At 40.5% G+C, this 23951-nt stretch overlaps 1 protein-coding gene across 10 annotated transcripts in view; it reads left to right on the forward strand.

Moving 5' to 3' along the window:
• The first annotated feature begins 259 nt into the window (after positions 1-259).
• The window catches only part of L3MBTL3 (L3MBTL histone methyl-lysine binding protein 3), a 104970-nt gene continuing 81278 nt past the window's right edge, over positions 260-23951 (forward strand). For 3 of the 10 annotated variants that reach the window (XM_019967418.2, XM_019967417.2, XM_019967420.2), the window contains exons 1-3: positions 2132-2402; positions 3966-4039; positions 22288-22404. In XM_019967418.2, coding sequence (XP_019822977.1) covers positions 22303-22404 — 102 coding nt within the window. In that variant the 5' untranslated portion in view covers positions 2132-2402; positions 3966-4039; positions 22288-22302. Of the gene's footprint in view, positions 408-467; positions 489-1194; positions 1216-1383; positions 1474-2131; positions 2403-3965; positions 4040-22287; positions 22405-23951 lie in introns of those variants that run through there. The other 7 variants (XM_019967415.2, XM_019967419.2, XM_019967416.2 and 4 more) reach the window with 6 other exon arrangements.

Consider the following 23951-nt stretch of genomic DNA (forward strand, 5'->3'; position numbering starts at 1 on the left):
TGGATCAGCTGCTCTGAGGAATGCCTTTTTTAAAAAAGTAAAGTGGAAAATAGACAAAGAAATCTATCACCTTAGCAGTCTTTCATATTTGTTTTGATTGTTCTGGAACCAGCTCTGAGCTGGTGACAAGGGTATTGAAAAGATGCACCTGAAACAGGATCTGCGGGCTGCTGCATTTGCCAACCGGCTTTAATGCTGCTTTCCAGCGGCGAAGGCGCAGCAGCATTAACAGGGAAGCCAGCGCGAGCCTCCCCGGCAGCGGCGGCGGCACGGCGGCACCGGCACCAGCGCAGTTTCCCCTCTCCCCAGCCCTGACTCTACGCGCACATGCGCACTGCGCCCGCAGCCCTGGACCATTTGTCAGGACTACTCGTGAGACGGAGAAAAAAAAAAGAGAAAATTTGGGGGTAAGAAGCGGTTGATCGGATCTAATCTCTAATTAATCTGAAGATTTGTCCGTGCCAAAGCCCATTCATTTATTTTCCTAGGTGAGGATGAAAGTTAAGAGACCTCTACAGAGAAGGAAGCGCACCCTCGTCTTGTGAAACAGATCAGGGGAGGGGAAAGGACAGAAGGGGTTTCTCCCCCACTTCTCTGCGCCTCTGGGAAAGAGAAGAAAACTTAATCCTGGGGAAAAAAGTGGGCAAGTGACTCGGAAACGGCTGGAGGGGGAGTCTCTGGGCATCTCACTCTGAAGTAGTGAGTGCGAGTGTGAAAGAGGAACAAAAGAGAGAGAAAAGAGAAAGGAAAAAATGGGGGGAGGAGAGACTTGTATTTTTTTCTTTGCGCGCACACGGGGAAGGGTGTGGGGGGCCGTGCGGAAGGGAGCCGGGGCGAGGCGGCCGCGTCGGGCTCTCGCCCGCGCGCAGGCGGCGGGATGCGTGTGGGCCCCCTCCCCCGCGCCCCCCGAGCTTGTCACTTTGGTCGCTTTCATGACACCGGGCGCGGGGTGGGGAGCGCGGCGGCGCCGGGCTCCGCCGGGGTGCGTGCCTGAGTGGGCGCCGCGGAGCCGCAGCCCGGGCGGCGAGCGCGGCGGCCGAGGCGGGGGGCGCCGGCGGCGGGGGTTGGGGGGGGGCGCGCGGGGGTGGCCGGGGCCGCGTATCGGTGCGGCGGGAGGCGCAAGCCCCGCGCGCCGCCCCTGCGGCCCCCTCCGCCCGTGTGGCCTTTGTGCCGGGCGCGCACCGGAGAGCGAGCGAGCGAGCGCGAGAAGTACAAGTACGGGAGACCGAGGCAGTGGGAAAAGAGGCCGGGCCACTTTCTCCCCGCTCGGGCTGCGGAGAATGGACTGGTTGAATGTGCAGGCGCGTCTCCCCGGCGTGTGCTGTGTGTGTGTGCGCGGCGGAAAGGCCTCCCCGACTCCCACCGCGCACACGCACACTCACACGCACGCACACACTCACGGACCCGCGGCGGGCTCGGCGGCCGAGAGTTTGCGTTTTCTTCCTCGCCGCCTCCCACTTCCCGACCGACTGTGTGAGAATTTCATATAGATCAGCTCCAATTTCCGCCATTTTGGGAAAGTTGCACAAAAATAAACCCTCCGGTTTATTTCTGCCCGAGGCAGGAAAGTGCTTCGGGAAGCGAGGCGGCGCGGGCCCGCGGCGGCCGTCCGCGCGGGGGAGGGCTCAGGGCGCGGGCCGGGCCGGGAGCCCGCGCCGTCGCGGCGTTCGCCCCGCGCCGTGCCGCGCCGCGCCGGGCCGGGTGCGGGCGCGGGCGTGTGTCGGGAGGCGGCGGCCGCGGCCGCGCCGGGGCGGCGGGCGCGGGTGGGGGGGTTAGGGGGGGAGGCGCGGGGCTGCTTTTCCTGCAACTTGTTTACGCCGTCCTTATATTGGGGAGGCAGAGAGGGGTCCGAGGCGGGGCCGCCGCCCGCCTCGCGCGGCGTGCGTGTGCCATTCCGGAATAATGGGTTTTGCACACTAGCGTCCTGGGCCCGGCCGGCCGTTCTCGCGCCGCGGCGGCTCGGCGGGGGGAAGTAGAGGCCGGCGGGGGTGGAGATCGGGGAAGCGCAGGAGCCGAGGCATCCGCCGCGCGCCCCGAGAGCTGGTGGCGGGGGCGGGGGGGGAGGGCGGAGAGGGAGGAAAACTTGGGAGCCCTGGAAGCGGGGGAGGGGGGCACGGTGGCACGGGAGGGGGAGGGCGCAACTTTCGTGCTGGTGGTAAAACTTTAATTACCTTGAAAGAAAAAGGCCCTCTGGTCTCCCCCACCCTCTCTGGGCGAAGCCCGGCCCCAGCGCGACCGTGAGAGAAAGTTTAAAAGCGGGCACTTTGCTCCCCGCCTTCCCTGCGGAGGGGTAGGGGTATCTGTTTGTCCGTCTGCGCTCTGAGAGACGTGGGGGTAACGAGCCGCCCTCCGGGGTCGCGAAGATCGCGGCTCTCACCCCACCCTTCCACGGGGAGACGAAGGTAAACGTCGCTTCAGTTTCCCTCCTACCTTCCCCCCCCCCGCCACCCCCCCGCTTCCTTTTCCTCCCCCTCCCCGCCGATTTTTTGAGGGGACCCAAAAAACGGAGTCTCTTTCCTTATGCAACTTCCTCGGACGCTGCGAGCACGGCCCTTCCCCCCTCCCTGCATCCCTCGGCAGGCTCCTTGACCACCTCGGGTCTACCGCCAGAAAAAAAATGCGTTAGAGATCATTCACAGTGCACCGAAACAAAAATAGATTTTTGATTGTTCTAAGTTTAAGTTAAGGGAAACTGAGATGAGGAATAAGAAGGGGGGGAGGGAGCGGCTGGAGCGAGTGCGTCGAATTTTAATTTTCCTAGAATGTTGTTTGTGATAGCTTTATTGCTGTGGGGAGCCCGAGAGTCTCCGTACTGGCTAGCTCTGTCGCGTGGATTTTTGCGCAAGTTTTTAGAAAAACACTGACTCGAGTAGAGCATTTCTCCGGAAAGTTTCAAGTGCAGCAAAATAGCGAACGTGCAAAACTGGCCAAGGGGAGACCTCTAGTGGTTAGACGCGTCTTTAAGTTCGGAAGGCCGAGAGCAAACTTTGGCCTTTACTTTTTAGCTACGTAGTCCGTTCAGACGTGGAAGTGATTAGACGACCTGAGCCAGGGGCCAGATGTTGTTTGAGAGGATGCTGATCAGAAATAGAAAGTTTAGTAAATCGGAGAGCAAATGAAATCTAAGGACCCAGCCTTCCAGTTGGGGTACTTCTATGGGGAAAACACTTTGCTTTTATTCTGGGATTTGAGATCGGTCACTCTCTGGATTAGACGCAGTTGTTTGATTTTTTTTTTTTTTTTTTTTAATATTTGTCATTGTCTATACATTTGATCAACCTTTAATCGGGAGTGACGGATAATTTCATTTGAATGTTAATAAAAATACGAAGTGCAATACATGTTTAAAACTTTGAAAAAATGAAAAACACTTGTGTTTGAAAAGGCTCATATAAATCATTTTATATGAGCTAATCATTTTATTCTCTAGTAAATATAATTTAAGGCCTTATTTTGTTTTTTAAACACATAGTCATATATAAAAATGGATGACCCCAATTTACCTCTAAGAGTGTAATTTTGTTTCACTGGTTAAGACTTATTTCTGAATACTTTGTATAATTTGGGATTTAAACACTTAAATATATGGAAAAAACTTGCTTACATAGTATCTATTCTTCTGCCGGTGTGTGTTCTGCAGGGTAACTTTAAATAAGAGAAACAGTGAGAGAAGTTAAAATGAATCAAATGATCCTGGGAACTTTCATTTGCTTGTCATACAATGGAAGAGACTTTAACAGGGGAACTTAGGGTAGGGCAGTGATATAAATGTAAAAGCAATTTCACCTCATCCAAAGCTAGTTTATTTTTGTGTGTGTGTGTTGTAACATATTAAGTAGTAGTGTACAAAATTATGCAATGTCAGTAATTCAGAATTTGAACTTATTATCTATGAGTTTCAAGGCTTCTTTTTTTAAAATGACAATACTTTGATTTTATTTCTCTTCTCTTTGTATCGATGATAGACCTCCAGGAGAAGTCTTGAGGGTGAACCACAGTCTTAAAGACCATCAGATAATTATTTCTTCACTGCCACTAGGTAAGAGTTGTGTGTTGAAACAAATTGCTTGATATACTTGCAAATATTAAAAGCTGCATTTGAGGGTAAGGAAGGAGAGTGTGGAACAGAGTTGGCAGAAAAACATCATTTTGAAAGGGGTGCTTTGAATTCATGAAAGTCTTGACCCTGATTGTGACTGAAGCTCCAATTAAAGCATTATGAAAAATTAAGAGATTGTTTTGGATAATCTTTGGACTGGCTTTTTACTGGATTCTTAATTCACACTTCAGTTGTACCTGTTCTTTACTGAAAGTAAATAGTTTTATTCTTTGGAATTGAGGAAGCGGGAAATCTAGAACAAAGCAATTGTGAATTAATATAGCTGTTGTAGAAGTATGCTGTGATGTGGAAAGTTCTGGAACTTGGTAAAATTTTGTAGGTGATATTTCCAATAAGATGTTTGGGCACGTTTAAGTAACTTATCTTCTGTGGCTCAAATCCTATGGTGGGCTGATGTGTGCCAAATATCATTTCATAGTGTTATAGTGAATTTCCAGTGTGTTAGCATAAACTTGTCAACTTTTAAGCATATCACCACAAGCAATACAGCTGCTGCCCAATAAAGATCTCTTTGGTAATTTTGGAGGGTGCTGGTTAGTCTCCAGTAATCCAGGGCCTACTCTCAGAACAAAGGTCATCCTCAGGCAAAAGGGAACCCTGGGTAGAACATGAAAGTACATTTGTGCGACTCTAGTGCTTTTCTACTATTCATGATGGTGATGTTTAGTTGATAAGTCATATCTGACTCTCTTGCGACCTCATGGACTGTAGCCCACCAGGCTCCTCTGTCCCTGGGATTTCCCAGGCAAGAATATTGGAATGGGTTGCCATTTCCTTCTCCAAGGGATGTTCCCACCCCAGGGATGGAACCCGAGTCGAGTCACCTGCATTGGTAGGCGAATTCTTTACCACTGAGCAACTAGGGAAGGAAGCCTCTTCTACTTTTTATAACTTTTTTTTAATCGTTCCCTTTCTTTTTCTGCTTCATTTCATTTTCCTTTTCTGTCTCAGGTATTAAAGGAGTTGCTAATTCTTGTTTGGCAAAACAAAAGAAAACAAAAAGTAGCAGGACTAATAATCCTTTTTAAAAAAATTTTGAATTTTATATGGGAGTGTAGTCGATTAAAAATGTTGTGAATAGTTTCAGTTTCACAGTAAAGCGACTGAGCCATACATAGCCATGTATCCATTCTCTCCCAGCCTCCCATCCAGGCTGCCATGTAATATTGAGCAGAGTTCCCTGTGCTATATAGTAGGTCCTTGTTGGTTATCCATTTTAAATATAACAGTGTGTACATGTCCATCCCAAACTCCTTAACTGTCACTTCCCACCACTCTTCCCCGCTAGTAACGTAAGTTTGTTCTCTTAAGTCTGTGAGGACTAACAGTCCTTATTGAGCCACGTTATAACCATGGTAGGTGTGGTCTAGATGTCAAAACTGAATAAATACCACTATAAAAATGATTGTCAAAAAGGAATTTATTGACATTTTCTGCTCGTGCATCACCTTGAGAAGTATAAATAGCAAAATAAATAGATGTCCATGTAGGTGATGCAGCAGAAACAAGGGGGCGAGAATGGCTGACAAGAAGATCGCAGATGGAAGTAGAGTTCAGACAGAGTGAAGTGTGTTTCCTAGGATGGTTAGTTTCATGTTTAGATATGCTGAGTGGAAGACAGTAGTTATTTTTATTCATTTGGGGAATCATTGTGATTGTAGGTAGAGTGCTAGAATAGGAATCAGAGGACAGTTTAGCCACTAAATATGCCACTTTTTGTAAATCACATTAACTCTTTTAGCCTAGATTTCCCCTTCTGGAAAATGGGAGTGACAATGCTTGCCTTGGTCTCTTTGTTGAAGGGATCAAATAAGGTTTTGAGAACTATGAACAATTATTCAAATGTTTGGTAGTCATATTATCACTTTACCTTAGCCAGGTTTTGTGAAAAGGGCAGAACAAAAGGTAGGTTTTTAAAAGCTGAACAGAGTGATCTAACTCTTGGCTAAAATAATTGGTTTAGTTTTTGGTGTACATATTATATGGACTTGCTACAATGCTTTCAGGGGATATTTCATTTCTTTAGGAAAATAGTAGTTTCTCTTTTATGGCTTTCTTGAGCGAAGAGACCATGTTTTAAAATGGGGCTGAATACAAATTGTGTTTTATCTCAAGGTAGTCATTTAATAGGTAGGAGTTGGTGAAATAAATATTTAAATATAAAATAATACCAAATTGTGGAAATGGTAGGGTGGTGAAAGTAGAGGGGTTGGTGTGAGGGGAATTTATGTACTGTAATTAATATTTTAGTTAGCATGGGTCTGTTGGGAAATGAAGATGACAAAATAGGTAACTGGAGTAGTAAGAATTTAAACTATAGGGACCAGAAACGGGGTCCTGCAAATGACTGTGAATTTCAGGGGTGCTCCCTGTAGGGCTTTTTCCTCCCTACGTTTTCTAGAACTCTTGGCTGCTTTATTCTAATCTTAATCAACTATATATTATCTAGATAGAAAAAAGAAAATCACAAGTCGTTGCTTTCAGTTTGATAATACTGAATTTGCCAAACTCTTGAGAAGTTTTAGCCTATCTCTCTTATCTTGTAAATTATCCAATCAATACTCTAAGAACCTAGAAACCCAGTAGTGGAGGAAAGAAGAAATAATAGTTCCTGTTTAATTAGTCCCTGTGTAATTGAAGGTTGGTTCTTGAATAATTCCGCTGTTTTGTTTGATAGTTTATTTCTAAGACATACATATATCAACCAAAGCTATTTATAATAGATGCAGTTAAGACAGAAAATTTACAAAAGAAATCATTGAGTTGGCCAGAAAGTTCATTCAGATTTTTCTGTAGGATGGTACAGAAAAGCCGAATGAACTTTTTGTCTAGCCCAATACTTGAGGTAGTGTGGACTAGGGTACTAGTCCAACTTGGTGTCCCAAAGTTGGGTAACCTGCATAATTCCTCTAGTGGTATTTCTACTAGTTAACTGATTTTTATTGAATTCTTACAGTGCCAAACACTGCAAGACCAGGTCTTTGCTCTTGAGGAGTTCCCTACACCCTTACCCTGGGAGTTTGATTTATGAAGTCAAACTGAAAAGCCTTTAAGTCCTTTTTTAGGAGACAGGGTGGTTTGCAGGAAAGAATAAGGACTTTTGAGAGGCACTTGTGTAAAGTTGACTGATTCTGGATGCACCTCCAGTTTCTTCCTCGGAAGTGAACTTATAGTTAATGACTTGGGTAGTGATTGAAAGAATTACATGTGTATTAGGTTGAATTGGTCAAAAAGTTCATTTGGGTTTTTCTGTACCATCTTACAGATGAATCTGAATGAACGTTTTGGCCAACCCAATAATAAAGCTTTATTATTATTACTTACTATTCTTTCTGCAAGTCAGTGTTTTATGTCAGTCAATAGATATTTATTGGGTATCTTTGTAACTCTGTTGGAAAGTGCTTTACATAATTAATGCATAGAATAGGATGAAATAAATGACTTTGTTGGGGCTATGAAGAAAGCAACAATCTTTGGCCTTAGTGTGTTTATAGTCTATTGAGGAGATAATCCATACACATACAATGATAATTACCAAAACAAAGCTGTGGTTCAGTGCTGTAGTGAAAGGTCGAGGTAAATGCAGTGGGTACTGTGGCGGTAAGTGTGTCCCTAACGTAGGGACCTGCAACATGGGGCGCCCTTTGCAAAATACTGTGAAGTGTTAATATAGTCAGTGTAATTGTATATTGAGTGCCTTCTGAATGTCAAGCATTAAGCTGGATATTTTACATTCATTCATTCATTCACTCATTCATCTAACAGAAACTTACTGAGTGCATTCTGTTTGCCCAGGTACTGTTTTAACAGTATTATCCCTAATACTTTCAGTAACCTTGAGTGTTTGGTATTATTAATTCTCTTTTAGAGGAAACCGGTCCTCAGAGATACTTAGTAACTTGTATAAGTTCATGTGCAGCTTGGAAGGGCTGGGACAAGGGAAAATGACACTGGCTTTTGTCTTGTTATGTCTTTAACTTTCTAATTTTCAAAATAGTAATTCTTAACAATATTTCCAGGAAACACATTTCCAGATTTTGAGGAATATATTTGCTTTTATACATTGGTTCACTAAGATGAGCAATAGCAAACAGGTGTAAGAAAAAAATGATGAGAAGAAAACACTATTTCTTCACTTTACTCTTTCTTCCTCCCTTTTTAAACGTTGGGGAAAGACTTAGTTGTACTGAAAAGAACACCTTGGTCTAGTTCATGGCCTTGAAATGATCATTAGCTGTTAACAAAACATTACTGAGATTAGGTTTGGTAATTACTGGGCTTATTTATTAAAAGGTTTCATCTGTTCTTTGTAGGAAGAGACCTGATAAGGCAGTAGGGTTTGTTTTCAATTAATTTAAATTAATTGATAAATTAAGTTTAAATCAATTAATCATCAATCAAAAGAATAAGACCTAAATTTACCATTTTGTGAACTCAAAACATGATGGAATTTATTGATTATAAAAAAAAAAATTAAAATGAGGGATAGAGATAATAATGGTGAGAAGCTGGAGACAGGGAAGAATGTAGAGTATGAGAATCAAAGTTTAAAAAAAGATACCAAGGAATATGACTAAGAATATATTCACCAAAATGCGATAATTACTGATATTATGCTCTAACCAGAAGAGTAGGCCCATTTACAAAATAAAGTGAAGAGTCTTTGATTCATTAGGTGGTTCTGGTTTATAGTGGGAGTCATATGACATTCCTGTTATTTGAGTCATGGTCCATCGAGCAGAGCTTTAGTCTTAACTTCAGAGGATGCTGTTGCAGGCATTGGTTATAGGGTGATGGACTGTTTCTCCTTTGTTGAAGCTCTATCATCCAACAAATTTTTTTAAGCACCTGCTGTATGTTGGAGCCTTTCAAGATTGGACCATGGCTGTATGTTACGTGTGCTTTTATAGAATTAAACTAGTTCAGTTACTGAAACACTTTGAGTAGGATGGTTGAGGCACCAAAATCAGTTGATTACTTTTCCCCCATCTGTTAAACTGACCGAGCACTGAACTGTGAATTGAAGTCCCCGGTCTGGTTGTTAAATGATCTAAATAATTTCACCCCATTGCTTTGTGGTCTTATTTGGAAGATTTGAGGCCTAGCTGTTCAATTTGTTGATAAGGAGTTTAGCTGCAAAGGGTTATCAAGATAAGCCTGTAGACATGACTTCTGTGACAGAAATAAAATCTGGACAAATCTAATTTATTATAGGCAAAAGAAATCAAGTGTAAATCTTTTAATTTTAGCTCTGTGTTCTATAAAAATATGAAGCAGAATAAGAAAAAAGAATGTACTACTTTTAGCATTTAAAAATTATGAAGTGAAGTAAGAAAAAAGAACAAGATACTACTTTTAGTTTTCTTTTAAAATTTAAACTTGTGCATATTTTGCATAAGCATGGAAATATCTCTGTGAGACAGGTTCTTGCTCTTTTTATGCTCTTGAATCCCTCTAATGGGTGTAAAATTTCTATTATTACCCTACTAGTGTAGTGTATGGATGACATTATAGCACTTTTCAGGATATTTCTGTCTCAAATTGAGTATCTCATAGTCTGTACATTGAAAATGAACTTCAAATAAAAGCATTTGAAGAGAGTGTGTTAAATGTGCCATAAGACTGTTAATGTCAGTTTGTGATTTCATTTTCTATATACATTTTTTTTTTCTTGAAAGGCATTTTTCATTTTCTGTTCCTCCTTCAGAGGAAGTAAGTAGGTTAAGGCCACAGACTCTCAAACAATTCATCCTTCTTACAGTAACAAACGGAAGGGCAGGAAGTTGAGATTTTGTAAAGGTTGCCTTTGGTGACTACCCCTTTGCATGTAATCGTCATAGCAGAAAAGGTAGGAAATCAGATAAGCCATCGATATGTTATAAATAGAGTCATTTTCATTAAACATGACTAGTAGTAGATACAGGAGCAGGAGGTATCTCTTGAAAAAATATCAACAAGAAGGCGCCGTCCTAATAATCGATTTCATATATAAAGGGAACCTAGGTTAGCTGCCTCTCAGGCATCTACTACAGGAACATAGATAGGGACAGAAAACCCAGATTCTCAAGAATTTGTTCTTGATGCTATTGAGATTTCAGTTTTCACGTTGAAGTCATCTACAGTTCTACCTGCCTAAAAAAAAAAATCTATGAACTTGAGCCCTCAGGGCAGAATTCACATCTCTCCACAACAGATCTCAGTTCCAGTATGTGTGCGATTCAGAGTTCTTATCAGTCAGGGTTACTGGAATATCAAAGCTGGTATCTGTCATGCTTGATTTGAAAGGAAAATTTTTCTTTGTAGCAAAATATTTGTTGAGAGATGCTTCATGGGTGAGTTTAGATTTTTCTCTTATCCTTATTGAATAAGCCTGTTTAAGAGGCTTGAATTTAACTTCTTTTGATGTGTTCTTCACTGACACTTAAATAAGGAGGGTTTCTTGGAGCTGGAGAATTATCCTCTTGCCAAAGAGGTAAATAAATACTTAGCAGCCTCCTTGTTAGAATTTTCACTGGAGAATATGAGATAGATGGACAGATGAAGATCTGTTTCTGATTTTCCCTCTCCCCAGTCCTTGCCCACAACTAGTCTGTTACGTTTTTCCCTTCTCTTTTGTTCATTCATGTGATAAATTTTTATTGATGCCTACTGTGGATATTCACATGAGGGTAATAAAATGAATAAATCAAAGTCTCTTTCCTCCAAAACCTCCTGTAAGAAAGGATCATGATATGATGTAGTAAGTACTATTATTGGGGTACAGAATCTCCCTTCAGCCCCTGTTCTCCTGGCATCTTACATACCCATGTTCCAGCACTTGTACAGAGAAAGACTCTGTAGTCATTTGAGTCCCCTTTGGAGAGGATCCATAGCTTTCATCTCTCTTTTCTCTATAGGCCTCTTACTGTGATTTCTCAATGGTGCTTTCTGTTTGCCTCTGTGTCTTTCTTGAAAGCAGGTCCTGGAACCAGAGTTGATACGCGACGATGTTTTTATGCCTCCTCAGCAAAAATGTCACAGTAAGGTTGCCAATGGCTTAGTCTTAGGTCATTGTTCAGAGATTATGTCCTTCATACTTTTCTCATTGTTAGAATGTTCTTTTCTTTATAAGAGCTTGGAAAAACCAATACTTACTGACTTTTCATCAGTTTCCTAAATTCATTTTGAAGTTGTACTTGTTTGTGAAATCCCAGAGTCCTACCATAGTTCTTAACTCCCACTTTTTTCCGCCTTCACTTCTGGACTCTGGAGAAATCTAATAGGACTTTGTGGTGCAAAGGTATTAGCTTTTGTACAGTTATCATTTCTCTGCTGTGAGATATTCAGACATCTGGTAAACTCATGCTTGAAGGGAGTGTGGACACTGGAGAGCAACTTGTTTCTTTTCTTCAAAATTACTGTAGCTGTTGTGAACTGACTGTCCACAAAGTACAAAGCACTTTAACGTGCATAATTTAAAAACGCTTAAATCTCTATGAAGTAGATATTCCTATTCATTTTTTAGATGAAGGAGCTAAGGCTCAAGAGAGGTTGGGTACCATGCCCAAGATTATTCAGCTAGTAAGTTGTGAAGCCAGGATTCAACCCAGGCACTCTGGCTGTTGTGCTTTTCACCTTTACATTAGATTGGCTTCTTTATTGACTAAAATACATTGTTTTGGGCACTATGGTATAGTCTGAGGGTCACTGTTTTGGGAGGTGAAAGTCTGTTTATTGGTTTGGTGATCTTTTCTTATCTGTAAAATGAGGCCAACAATTCTTGGCCAACTTAAAAGGTAGCTGTTAGGGTCAAATAGGCTAGTATTGGTAAGATCCTTTAAAATGACAAAGTGTAGAAGAAACCCTCCAGCTCCACTGTGTCTGTATCTCTGGAGTGGGTTAGACTTACTGACTTGGTCTGACTCCCCTTACGTGGCCGTGTATTTGTAAATATGTGAGTTCCCCATTACAGCCAGTGTACCTCTCAGGTGTCATGAAAGTGCATAGGAAGGCATCAGAGGATAAATCAGAAAACTGTAGATAGACCTTAAGAGGTGGGGCCATGTCTTTCTCAAGATCACTTTCTTGGGCCTGGACTCTAGGTCCCCAGGACTTTCCCCAGTGTTAGATACTACAGATTTCAACTCATGGATGCAGACTGGGAGCTCAGCCAGAATGTAGCATCTCTATGGTTGATTTCCTAACTTGGAGATGAATGAATTCTCTCCTGTAAAACACTGCCTGTTCTCATGTTATTTCTTGAATTTATTTTCCATAGCTCAGCATTTTCTGAAAAGGGGTTCCATGGGACTTGCTAGACTGTGACAACAGAGCTGTAGGGCTGGCTGACTGTGGGAAGCTTGAATTCAGCACTTCACAGATAGCTGCGTTGCTGCTGATGGGTGCCATCCATCTCCCAAAGACCCAGAGGTTACATTTCTCCATCACCACAACACTTGTGTCACAGGACACACAGAAATGGTCTCCTGTAAGTTCTGAGGAGCGGATTTTGGGACAGATTGCCCTAGCCTTTCATCTTCGTCTTGTTAACCCGCTTTAGCCTGGTCTCCAGTGTGCTGCCAGCCCAGCGTGATGGTGAAGAGAGCCCTGCCTTCGGGTCCAACTCCCTCCCTACGTGGCAGATCCTTCTCCATTACTTCAGAGGAATTGTTCCTTGAAGAAAGCTAGTCATTTCTAGAGCCATGTAAATATGAGGGATTGTTGTTATTAACAGCACAACATCTATGTTGTAATGTTGACATCTTGTAATGGAGCTTTGAACACAGGTGGCTTACCATAAGAGACACCACTGAAATAAAATGAAGGGAAAGGGGGAGGAAAATGCCAGTGACTAATTTTTTAAGGTTGCTGAGCAATTCTCATGAACTCAAATAATTGTTAAACCAGGTAACTATAATAGACAGTTAAGATTTTATTGACTGCGTAACTTTGGAGTAGGCACTGTGTTGAACTGTTATCTGACTCATCTTATTCAGTCCTCACCACGCGCAATGAAGAAAAGTTCTGTTATCATCCACATTTTATAGATGAGGAAATTGAGGCTTCAGGGGGTTAGTTGGTCTGAAGTCACAGAACAGGACATTGCCAAACCTTGGAAAGTGAATTGAAGAGGAGGAAAGGAAGGTCATGGCTCCTTTAGGAAAGGGCAGGGGATGGAGAGAGGAACTTGAGAGAGTGTGGCAAGTTTTGAGGATGATGCATGAAGTGTTTGATTTGTGTCTGTGAAAGGATGACAAGGAGCAGGGTGGGTGGGGAGAGGGAGGCTCAGCAACTTGATACACCATTTTAATATGGGTTTAGCAGTGGGCAGAGGCCCTTTCGATGATATTACTGAAGGTGATGCTTAAGACTTATTTTTTGAGAATGTCACAATGTGCCAGAGACAGCTTTTGGTGAGTGATTGATGATTTCTACAAAGTGAACCGAAAGCCAGCTTCAGTTGATGGTATTCATGTGGGCATCATAGCAGCAGAGCACTGAATCCCCACTGTGGATGTTGACTTTTCTTACTATTGTCTCACTGTTCTGCAGAGCTGTCATTTTTGTTTCTTTCATGGTCATGATTTAAGGGTTAGCATTCCTGACTTACTCTTCACAAAAGATACATTGCCCTCTTGAACCAAAAACTGATGTGTTTAGTTCCTTGACACCAGGCACTGAGATCTCACTCAGTCCCATCATCTCTCTGAGTGATAGAGTTAAATCTGATTCTCAGATGCTGCTTCTGGGGTGATGCCTACCCCCATTTTACAACTACTCCCAGCTCTTGGCCTTGTTATCTCTGTAACTTACTTTTGAAAACTGTACCTGTTAATGGTAAAGCTATAAAATGGAATTCTAAAAAAACAACTTTATTTGAAAATATTAAACCTGTTTAACTGGCGTTAGTGAACATTAGCTGTTCTTGTAAATACTCTACTATTTTGAAAACAATGGTTTGAGCAGGAATGGCCAGGCTGCAGTTAGTACCCTTTCTTAGTAATCTTTAATACTGACCTTATCTGCAGATCCAGACTTTTGGTTTCTAGGCAAGGCCCACTCTCTCACTTTGTGTTGCAGCTACCAGATTGGGTTGCTTATCTTCCCAGGGACTGTTATCTTCTCTTCATCTCAGCCCCAGGCAGCCTCTTCACCTTGAACGTGCTGTACAAGTGCACGCCTGGGGCGTCCCTGCCCCCGACTCTGAGCGGCCATTTTATCCTCTCCTGGCAGATATGAGCAAAGGAATCATATAAAGAGAGGATTATGAAGGACTCTGTTTATCTCCAGTCAAAATAAGATACCGTAGATTCTTGACATTTATGATGGATATAGCCCATGACCATTGCCAGTCCACAACCTGGAAAAAAATCGTTGTAGCGCATAATTCCTCCCTTCAGATTGCTAAAGTATAACTGAGTAATGTAAATGATCTCTCTAGACCTTAACTACTTATCTTACTTGATGAGCAATTTTTGTACTGTCTAGAGCACTTATTGAAACAAATTCACACGTCTTTTCTACTTATTTCCTTTTGGAGCGTTCTGTAGTTTTGTTCACACAATGTGTCTGAGTCATCATTGCATTTGACATTTCAGCCTTTAATTTATCTGAAACTTCTGTTTTGTGGCTGGGACCTATCACTTTCATAAGCATTTCCATGTTCTCCTCGTTCTGTCATCAACACTAGAATCAACTAGCAGTTCATTTTGTTTGTTTCATTTCTTCACTAGAAGCGGAGTTGTTGTCACTTTATGTATGGTGGCTGTAGCACTCTGACACCGCGCTGTGACTCAGAGCACACCTGGACCTTGGCCGGGCCCCCCAGTTCATGGTGTGTGTGATTCAGAATCTTGTCTCTGCGAAATGGCACATTGCTAAATGTGGGAGCTTCAGCTGTTGCTCAGGAATGGTAGAAATCAAGATAGTCTGTGCATGCCAGGGATCTCCTGTTTGTTTGTGATACCTGAGTTGTAGAGAAGTGAGCCCTCAACCCTTTCTTTTTCCATCCGTCTGTGGAGCTGATACATTTGTGTATGTAGTTAAATACCTACTAGTTAAATTACACAAGAGCTTTGGGGAAGTCCATTTCCCCTAGTGCCTTCCAGGCTATGGCTTCAATTGTTGACATCTATAAGAAGCTAAATATTTTTGTAAGGAGAAGCACCTTTCATAACATAGCGTATTTTAAATAAATATGAAATAGAATTTTAAAATATATTTTTATGTAATTTTTTTCTTAAAAAAAATACACATTTAAATATTCAACAGGTGCTAAAGTGGCCACAGAGAGTAGGTTCCCATCCTTTAGCTGTCTTTCAACCTACCATTGCCGCTTCCTGGAGGCAGGCAGTGTTAACCAGCTTTTGACAAATCCTTGTAAAGATAGTCTATGTATATATAAGCAATACTCATACTGATATATGCCCCATTTGTTTTACACAAATTGTATCACACTGTTTATATAACCTATGTAAAATTAGTAGTATTGATTGTATCTTGGAGCTTTATCTGTATCAGAATGTAAAGGGTTTCCTCATGGTTTTCTATAGTGGTATTTTATACTATTGTATGGATGTACCACAGTTTTCCTTTACTGATGGACAGTCGGGTTATTTCCAGTTTTTTGACATTACAAGCAGCGCTATAGTCCATGAACCACCTTTTACATTTTTTAGACACATGTGCAAGTATCTATGGGATAAATTTCTAGAGATAGAAGGACTGAATTGGAGGATATGTTCTTGAAAATTCATTTCCGTAGAGTGGAGGTTGTTTCAATCAATGCTACCATAGTATATGAGAGGGCCCACATCTCCATATTCTTATAGGATTTTTTTTAATACAAGATATTAATTAATTTCATTACCACTTAATGTTTCTAGATTCCTGGTGGTACATGGTAAGCCAGGGCTTCCAAGAATTTCTTTGTGTGAGAGATTGGGGAAGTGTATCCATTTGATAAATGATTCCAAGGGAGAGTCAAGTTGCACAGCTTTGGTTTAGAGGCAGGGGGTGGAGCAGGAAAGAAAGAGGAGGTAATTTTTAAAATTTTTATTTATTTATTTTAATTGGAGGATAATTTCTTTGCAATATTGTGGTGGTTTTTGCCATACATTGACATGAATCACCCATGGGTACACATGTGTCCCCCTATCCTGAAACCCACTCCCGCCTCCCTCCCCACCCCATCCCTCTGGGTTGTCCCAGAGCCCTGGCTTTGAGGCTTTGAGTGCCCTGCTTCATGCATCGAACTTGCACTAGTCATCTATTTTACATATGGTAATATACATGTTGCAGTGCTGTTCAGAGGAGGTAATTCTGTGTTAAATGTCATTTAGTCTGTCAGCCAGCCCTTTTGTAGATTGTTACGCAAGGAAATTATAATAAAAAGAGTAAAAACTAAAGTGAACTGTTTCACACAGGAGGGACTTTGAGAGTATCATATATTTGCATTGGTGCCAGCAGTAATGATCTCCACCTACAGTATTGATGAGACATCCACTGTAGGCATTGGAGGGAACACACTGGGTGTCAGTACCCTTGATATTAGCCATTGTCAGGTATAGTATGCTGCTGCTAAGTCACTTCAGTTGTGTCCGACTGTGTGCGACCCCATAGACGGCAGCCCACCAGGCTCCCCCGTCCCTGGGATTCTCCAGGCAAGAACACTGGATTGGGTTGCCTTTTCCTTCTCCAGTGCATGAAAGTGAAAAGTGAAAGGTAAGTCGCTCAATCATGTCCGACTCTTAGTGACCCGTGGACTGTAGCCTATCAGGCTCCTCTGTCCATGGGATTTTCCAGGCAAGAGTACTGGAGTGGGGTGCCATTGCCTTCTCTGAGGTATAGTATAGGTGAGTGGAAATCAGAAGCTGCATTGGTGCATTTCCTGGATATCTGATCTCCAAAGCTGTCCCTTTTGATATCAGCAATGGCTGGACTGGTAAAGAACCCACCTGCCAATGTGGGAAATGCAAGAGACATGGGTTTGATCCCTGGGTTGGGAAGATCCCCTGGAGGAGGGAATGGCAACCCACTCCAGTATCCTTGCCTGGGGAATCCTATGAACAAAGGTGTCTGGCGGGCTACAGTCCTTGGGATTGCAAAGAGTAGGACATGACTGAAGCGACTTAACATGCATGCACTGGAGAAAAATGGTAGATCTTGGCTAATAACACAGAGGACACATCATGGTACACGTTTAAGGTACTGCCTTAGGAAATCTCAGCGGATTTAACAAGAGATTTGGAGTGTGCTTTTCTGCACAATGAGAAATACTGCTTGTGACTTAAATGGTGAGTGACTTAACCTACCTGGTTTTTAGGCCTGTAGAGTACAGGTTACACATGAGATGATGGGATAGTGCCAGATGATAATTAAAGAAAATACAAAGGATAGTATTTCTAAGTACTAAAAAAATTTGCTTAACTCTTAGAAGCATAATTTGTTGGCATGAAAAGACGGTATGTTTGTATACAAGATCACATACTTACAGAAGACAGAAAAAGAGGAAAAAGGTGTCATAAAAACAGCTTCTGTTAAAATAATATTGGCTTCTGGTTGTTCTACCTGATTAGGAGATGATGGAAAAAATGCCTAATCTATACCAGCTGTTCATAATTTATGTGATAGTGACTTCAAAATTAGATGAAGGAAAGGAAGGTAGTGAATATTTTTATGCTATAGAATTTTATACAAAATCTGCATAAACTTTAGACTGAGATAATGGATGAAAACTATTTTTATAAATGTTAGATATGTGCTTACAGGCAGAATATACTATATAACATTACCAGTGTTTTGTATGCTAATTATTTCCTAAAATATATAATAAACATTTACTGCAGCCTTTGTACAATTATAGCTTTTAGATTTCTCTTATTTTTCTAGTCCTCCTCCTAGTCACAGATAGGATTTTGCTGTTGTAAATTTCATACATTTATGGTTTTTAGGTAGGAAAAGACCAGAAATCTATGTGTTGGATATGTGTCTCAGTGACATTTTGTTAATAAGCATATATTTGATGGCATTTTATTAAAAGGATACATGTGGTACTAATCTATATACATCAAGAACTTCGGACCTAGTGAGCTGGTTTCTGGATATTCTTGTTCCAGAAAGTAAAATAAGGAAAAATAGCCTTAGCCAGATTCTCGAGGGGATAAGAGTTTGAAACAAGAAGACAGTGGTTGAAGAAAAACACCAGGGTCAGAATCAGGCTGATCTGGGTTCAATCCTGACTGTGTCACCAAATATGATTCTGGGTGAGTTACTGAACTCTGCAACTCACTTTCTCCAACATCAACTAGAGGGATAATAGAACCCATCTTTCTGTGAGAAAGAAGGAAATGAAATAAATAATTTTTATAAATTATCTAATGCTTTGAATCCTTTTTTGGAAGAAGATGAGATTGAATTAATAAATTTACAGTGTTTCTTTTTGCAAGATCACTCAGGGTTTACCTCATTTATCCACCAGGGGGAAAATTATACTATCACTCTATCAGGAAAAAGTTGCCACTCCTACATTATTTAATAGGGAAGTCAGGTTCATTTCTTTTGTTTATTTAGTGAGATAGGAGTCATAGAGAACATCAGTATGAGTCTTAATTTATTTCTTATTTTTACTGCTTTTTAGATGGATTCTTCTCGGGCCTTTACAACTTGAATTCGTGAGTGCTTAGTCTTTATAGCTCACATTATAACTCAGAGAAACACAGGGTTGTTTTTTTTTTTCCTATTGAGTGTTTAAGATGTATAGAATGTAGGATAATAACCACTCTGGACCCTTCACTCCTCTTCGCAGTTTTCCAGGATGTTGCCAGTCTTGTTTCACCACTTTACCGCTTAATTAATTTGTAGCAACTTCCTCACCTTGTAGCATTTCATTTCACAATTTTGATTTGTATCTCTAAAAATACATGGAAGGCCTCCTCTCTTTAAAGTATGTATCATCTCTCTAAAAAAAGCAACTGTATTTCCCTAATATCATCAAATAGTTGGTATTTGTATTTCCCCTCCTACCTAATAATCTTTTTTTTAAATAATTTAAATCAGGGTTGAAACAAGATCTATGAAATGCAGAATATGATTGATTAGTTAATATGTCTCAATCTAAATTTCAAATTTCCTCTTTCGTCTGCTTATTTATCATTCCTTAAAAATTTTTTGTGTGCGTATGTGCAGAAAACAACTTTTTAATCTTGTGTAGCAATGGCTTTCAGACTTTTGGGTCTCAAGTCCCCTTTATGCTCTAAAAAATGAAAAACAACCAAAGACTATTGTTTTTATGTGTTACATTTATCAATATTTACTGCATTAGAAATTAAAATATATTGGTTATTTATTACTTATAACAACAGTAAATTGATTACCTAAGTGTATACAAGCACACTTTTTATGAAATATAAGGATAATTTCCAAAATTTAAAAGAAAAGGTGAGAAAAGTAGCACTGTATTACATTTTTGCAAATCTCTGTAATGTCTGCTTAATAGAAGACAGCTGAATTATCCCATCAGTTTCTGAATTCAGTCAGTTTCAATACATTGTTTTTGATTGAAGCATGTGAAGAAAGTCTCCTTCACACTGGTATCGAGTTGGAAAAGGGAGGAATATTTTAAGATTTTCATTTAATGATGGATATTCTTTAGTATTATACCAAAACTTGACATGTGGTAGTTTCTTAAAGGTCAGTTGCAGTGTGCAATTTGAAATCTTATCAATGAGTTTTCTGTATTCTGTCACATTAAAATCACATTGGCCTGTCCTACATTCTGAATGGACCCTTTAACCATGCATAATTTTGTAACTTTAAGCGTTGGTTGTTTGGAAAATACTGCCTAACTGAGTTATGACGTATTTCATTATTAAGTATCTTTAAAGGTCATTTTCATGAATATCACCATCCATCTCCTTGGAAAAGTCTATAGCTATTGGGAAGCTGTCAGGCTTATCGTGGTACATACAGGTTTTCCAAAATGTTCAAGTTGTATCATTACATTAGTAACATGCTGTCAGTGTTTTCCTTCATATGACAAACTCTTCATTTATTTTTGACAGTGTATTTTCCAGATATCCAAACTTGAATAAACATAATTTTTAAAGTAAAAGTGGGATTTCAAAGGAAAAAAAAACAACAAAAAACAGCTTGTTCAGCTTGCCTCTCAAACAGTTCAAAAGTACTTTGCCTGGAGACAGCCATGGTACTTTGGCATGCCTGAGCTCTGTGTGCATACTCCTCTTTCATCAGACAGAATATTAAAAAGATATATAGTCAAATATCAAGACTTAATACAGTTTATTATTTTGCTTCATCAGAGATGGTCTTTAGTGAGTCTGGCATTTGTTGACTCCTACTGTACCTGGGTGCTTCTGCTCCAGCAGGTTTACCGTTGCTTTGGCTCATCAGCGTAAATATCAGCATAGTGAAAAAGGCAAATAATGTGCTAGTATTTTTATGAAAATAATTTTGACTTCTTGGACCTCTTGAAATTCCCAGAACAACTCATATCTTGCTTCTTACATCTTCTTGGTGTGATTTCACATGTTCTTTTGTCTATGGTATTTCCTGTGAATAGACTTGATCACATCAGATTTGATGTAATTTTTTCCTGGCAAGACTGCTTCATAGATGGTATTGGCTTGGTAGGTATTCTTAGAAGGCACTCATGGTTATTGTCTAGAGCCATTATTTTTAAAGTTGCAAATGGTTATGTTTCAGTTTTATCATTCCTTCTTATTAGGAATCATAAAAAATCAAGAATTTTTTTCTAAAAGGAAGCTTCCTTTCACCCATGATTTGGTTTCCCTGAGATACAGTTCTTATTGATCTCATGTGATACAGTCAGGATAAATCCTTATTTCTTTTCCCCAATAATGAATTAGTGGTTCTCTTGTATTCTCAAAAGAAGATCAGTGAGGTGTTCTTGATTGGTTGGTTTTGAATATCGTTGTGAACTCATAATAATTTAAACTTATTTGATATGTTTCAAATCACTGCAGCTAATATCCTTACTTTGGCCAACAGAAGCCTTTTCAGATTGGTCTCTGAGTCCTTTTGGTATGAACTCTGCTGTCTTTGATAGCTTCCTTGCTTTTTAATTTGATAAGATGTTCCTGATTCATCTTGCACATTTCCTGCTGCCAGTTAGCTCGTTCTCTGGGAAGACCTGGGAGAAACGGCATTTAGAGACTATAGTCTGAACACTAGGCGATTAATTTTAACTGGTGGTTGTTTTCCAGAGTTTGTCTGGGCAAAGCTAGAAAATATGCATATTTCTAAAGCAAAGTGCATCATGGAATCATAATGATACTTCCATTCAGATTTAGGACCCATTGATCTTTGACCACTTGTCAGTGACAGCAATGTAATTACTTACTTGTTTTATCCCATACCACACAGACAGCATCCTCAGAGTAACAGTATCAATACTACCACCAGTGGGTATATGATTATGAAAAAGTTTGTTTTTGAATTTTTTTTTAAATGAAAGAAAGTTAAAAGTATTATCACCGTGTAGCTACCCAAACTGGTTATCTTAACATAGCCCTGTTATGTTTGCTCTACATTTTGAGACTGTTTTTCTATTTCTAAGAACATCAGTTTGGCAGCTGTTTCAACTAAATTAAATAAATAAGTTTATTGAATCAATCATACTGTGTATTCGTTGTGTTGATAGCACAGACTTAATTGACAAATTTAGTGTAGATAGCATTCAATAATGGACTGAATTTTCTTGTTCTTTTCATCTTCTTTTTTTTAAATCTAAATGGCCTTTCTTTTCTTTTTCAACATTTTATATTGGGTACTCTCCTTTATGCACATCTACTCTCTTTTCAAAGTCTTAGAGGGGGAAGAAAAAACAGAGGGTGAAGAATTCTATCCCTATGTGATCAAAACTTTCTGTTTTAAGTAAATATGCTATGAAACAGTGAATTCTTTTTCTAACAATGGCAAAGGTTTACCATGGTACTTTTTGTTTAAACTAGAACTTATTTTCTCCTGTAATATACTTTAGATTACACTCGAAAAAATGTTTCTGAAGCAGGTATTTCTAAATCTCTGGATGTGGGACACTGTGACCAAGAAAATTATGTAGTTAAGGGAAACTGAAGGAATGACCACTGAAATAAAAATTGATTTGCATGTAGACTATGTGGTACTATGCCCTTTTTTTCCTTTTCCAGGTTAAAAAATAAATCATGACTGAATCTGCCTCTAGCACAAGTGGTCAAGAATTTGATGTATTCAGTGTTATGGATTGGAAGGATGGAGTAGGTACATTACCAGGAAGTGACTTAAAGGTAAGCTGTCTGTATTGCATACAACTGTATATGTGTGTATATCTGTTTGTGTTTATTATTAAAATGAATTTGAGCACATATGTGACATAAGGATTAAAAGCATTAAGCATAGGTGTGTGTAGGTGTATTCAGTTGCTTCAGTCGTGCCTGACTCTTTGCGACCCTATGGACTGTAGCCTGCTGGACTCGTCTGTCCGTGGGATTTTCCCAGCAAGATTACTGGAGTGCGTTGCCATGCCTTCCTCCAGGGGATTTTCCTGACCCAGGGATTGAATCTGCGTCTCTGGTGTCTTCTGCATTGCAGGCGAATTCTATACTGAAGCACAGGGGCTATAGTTTTGTATGATACTTGTTCCTCTGCCTCTCAAGACAATACATGGCTGGTAGATTGGCAGACGCCTTTGTCATTTGGGGTGGGGGACTAAGAAATCCTTCTGCAATCTGTACTCATTTTGTAGAAATTAATGTATAGTTTCAAGGAAGATCGTTTCAGGATTTCTATGGCTAATAAATTTTAAGAATGGTAGACTTAGAAGGCCTAGCTTTGTATATGTTTTGTAGTGATGGGCTTTGTAACTGAAGTGAAAAGCTACCCTCCCTGTGTCCTAGTTATTTTATGTAAAAACTGGATAAAGCTAAAATACTGAATAAACAGGACTGTTCACCTCCCTTAAATTATTTATACTGTAAACTGTGAATATGGATTTTTGTATAATCACTTGTTCGGAAGCTGGTGCTTCCTGTAAATGAGACTGCTTTTGTAACAATGAGAACTCTCTTCAGAGAGCAGTGCTTGAGTCTGCTCCTTTTCTAGGTGCTCACCCTGCCCCCTTTTCCCCAGCACCCCCTGCCCCCGCCTGAGCCACTCCAGGACCACACCTGCTGCCCCATGGAACAGGGTTGTGCAAGCACCCACCTCTCATTTCTAATTTGCTTTTGCTCTGATCCTATCTCTGGGACCTTGAACCTGTCTGTGGCCCTTTAGACTTCGTGTTTGTACTTGGTCACTTAGGTGTTTGAACTTCTGATCTCCCTGACTGTCTCTTGGCTTACCTCGCTAACGCTTGTCTTTCTTGCCTGTCTTGACTAGGAATTCACGCACCCTAATATTGACTTCTTGGAATCTGCTCCCTTTTAGTGGCTACTTGACAAGTACCCGAGCCAAAACTTTTCTAGTTGATCCTCAGTGGTGAGATTTGGACAGTCTGCTTGTTGTTGGAAAAATACTTAGATTTTAGTTGGTTTTGGTTTAATTAAGTGCTGTGTGCCAACATATCTATCTGAGTTTAGCTTAACAAAAATATTGCAGTGAGGTTTAGTGAAATCTGGGAAGACTATCTGGTTTTTAGTGTTAGTTTTCTGTGACCTTGAACAAGTCAGTTAATCTCTTTGGGGCCAGTTTCCTCTTTAGTAAAATAAGGAATTAAATGAATACCAAGGATTTTATCTGCTCTAACATTCTCCAAATGTTCATCTGGATTAGATATGATGGAAATAGAGTGCTGAAAATTTTGAGAAAGAACAACTGTTTGAGATTCTGATAGTGT

Source organism: Bos indicus, chromosome 9 (genome assembly GCF_029378745.1).
Source record: "Bos indicus isolate NIAB-ARS_2022 breed Sahiwal x Tharparkar chromosome 9, NIAB-ARS_B.indTharparkar_mat_pri_1.0, whole genome shotgun sequence".
Classification (NCBI taxonomy): Eukaryota; Metazoa; Chordata; class Mammalia; order Artiodactyla; family Bovidae; genus Bos; species Bos indicus.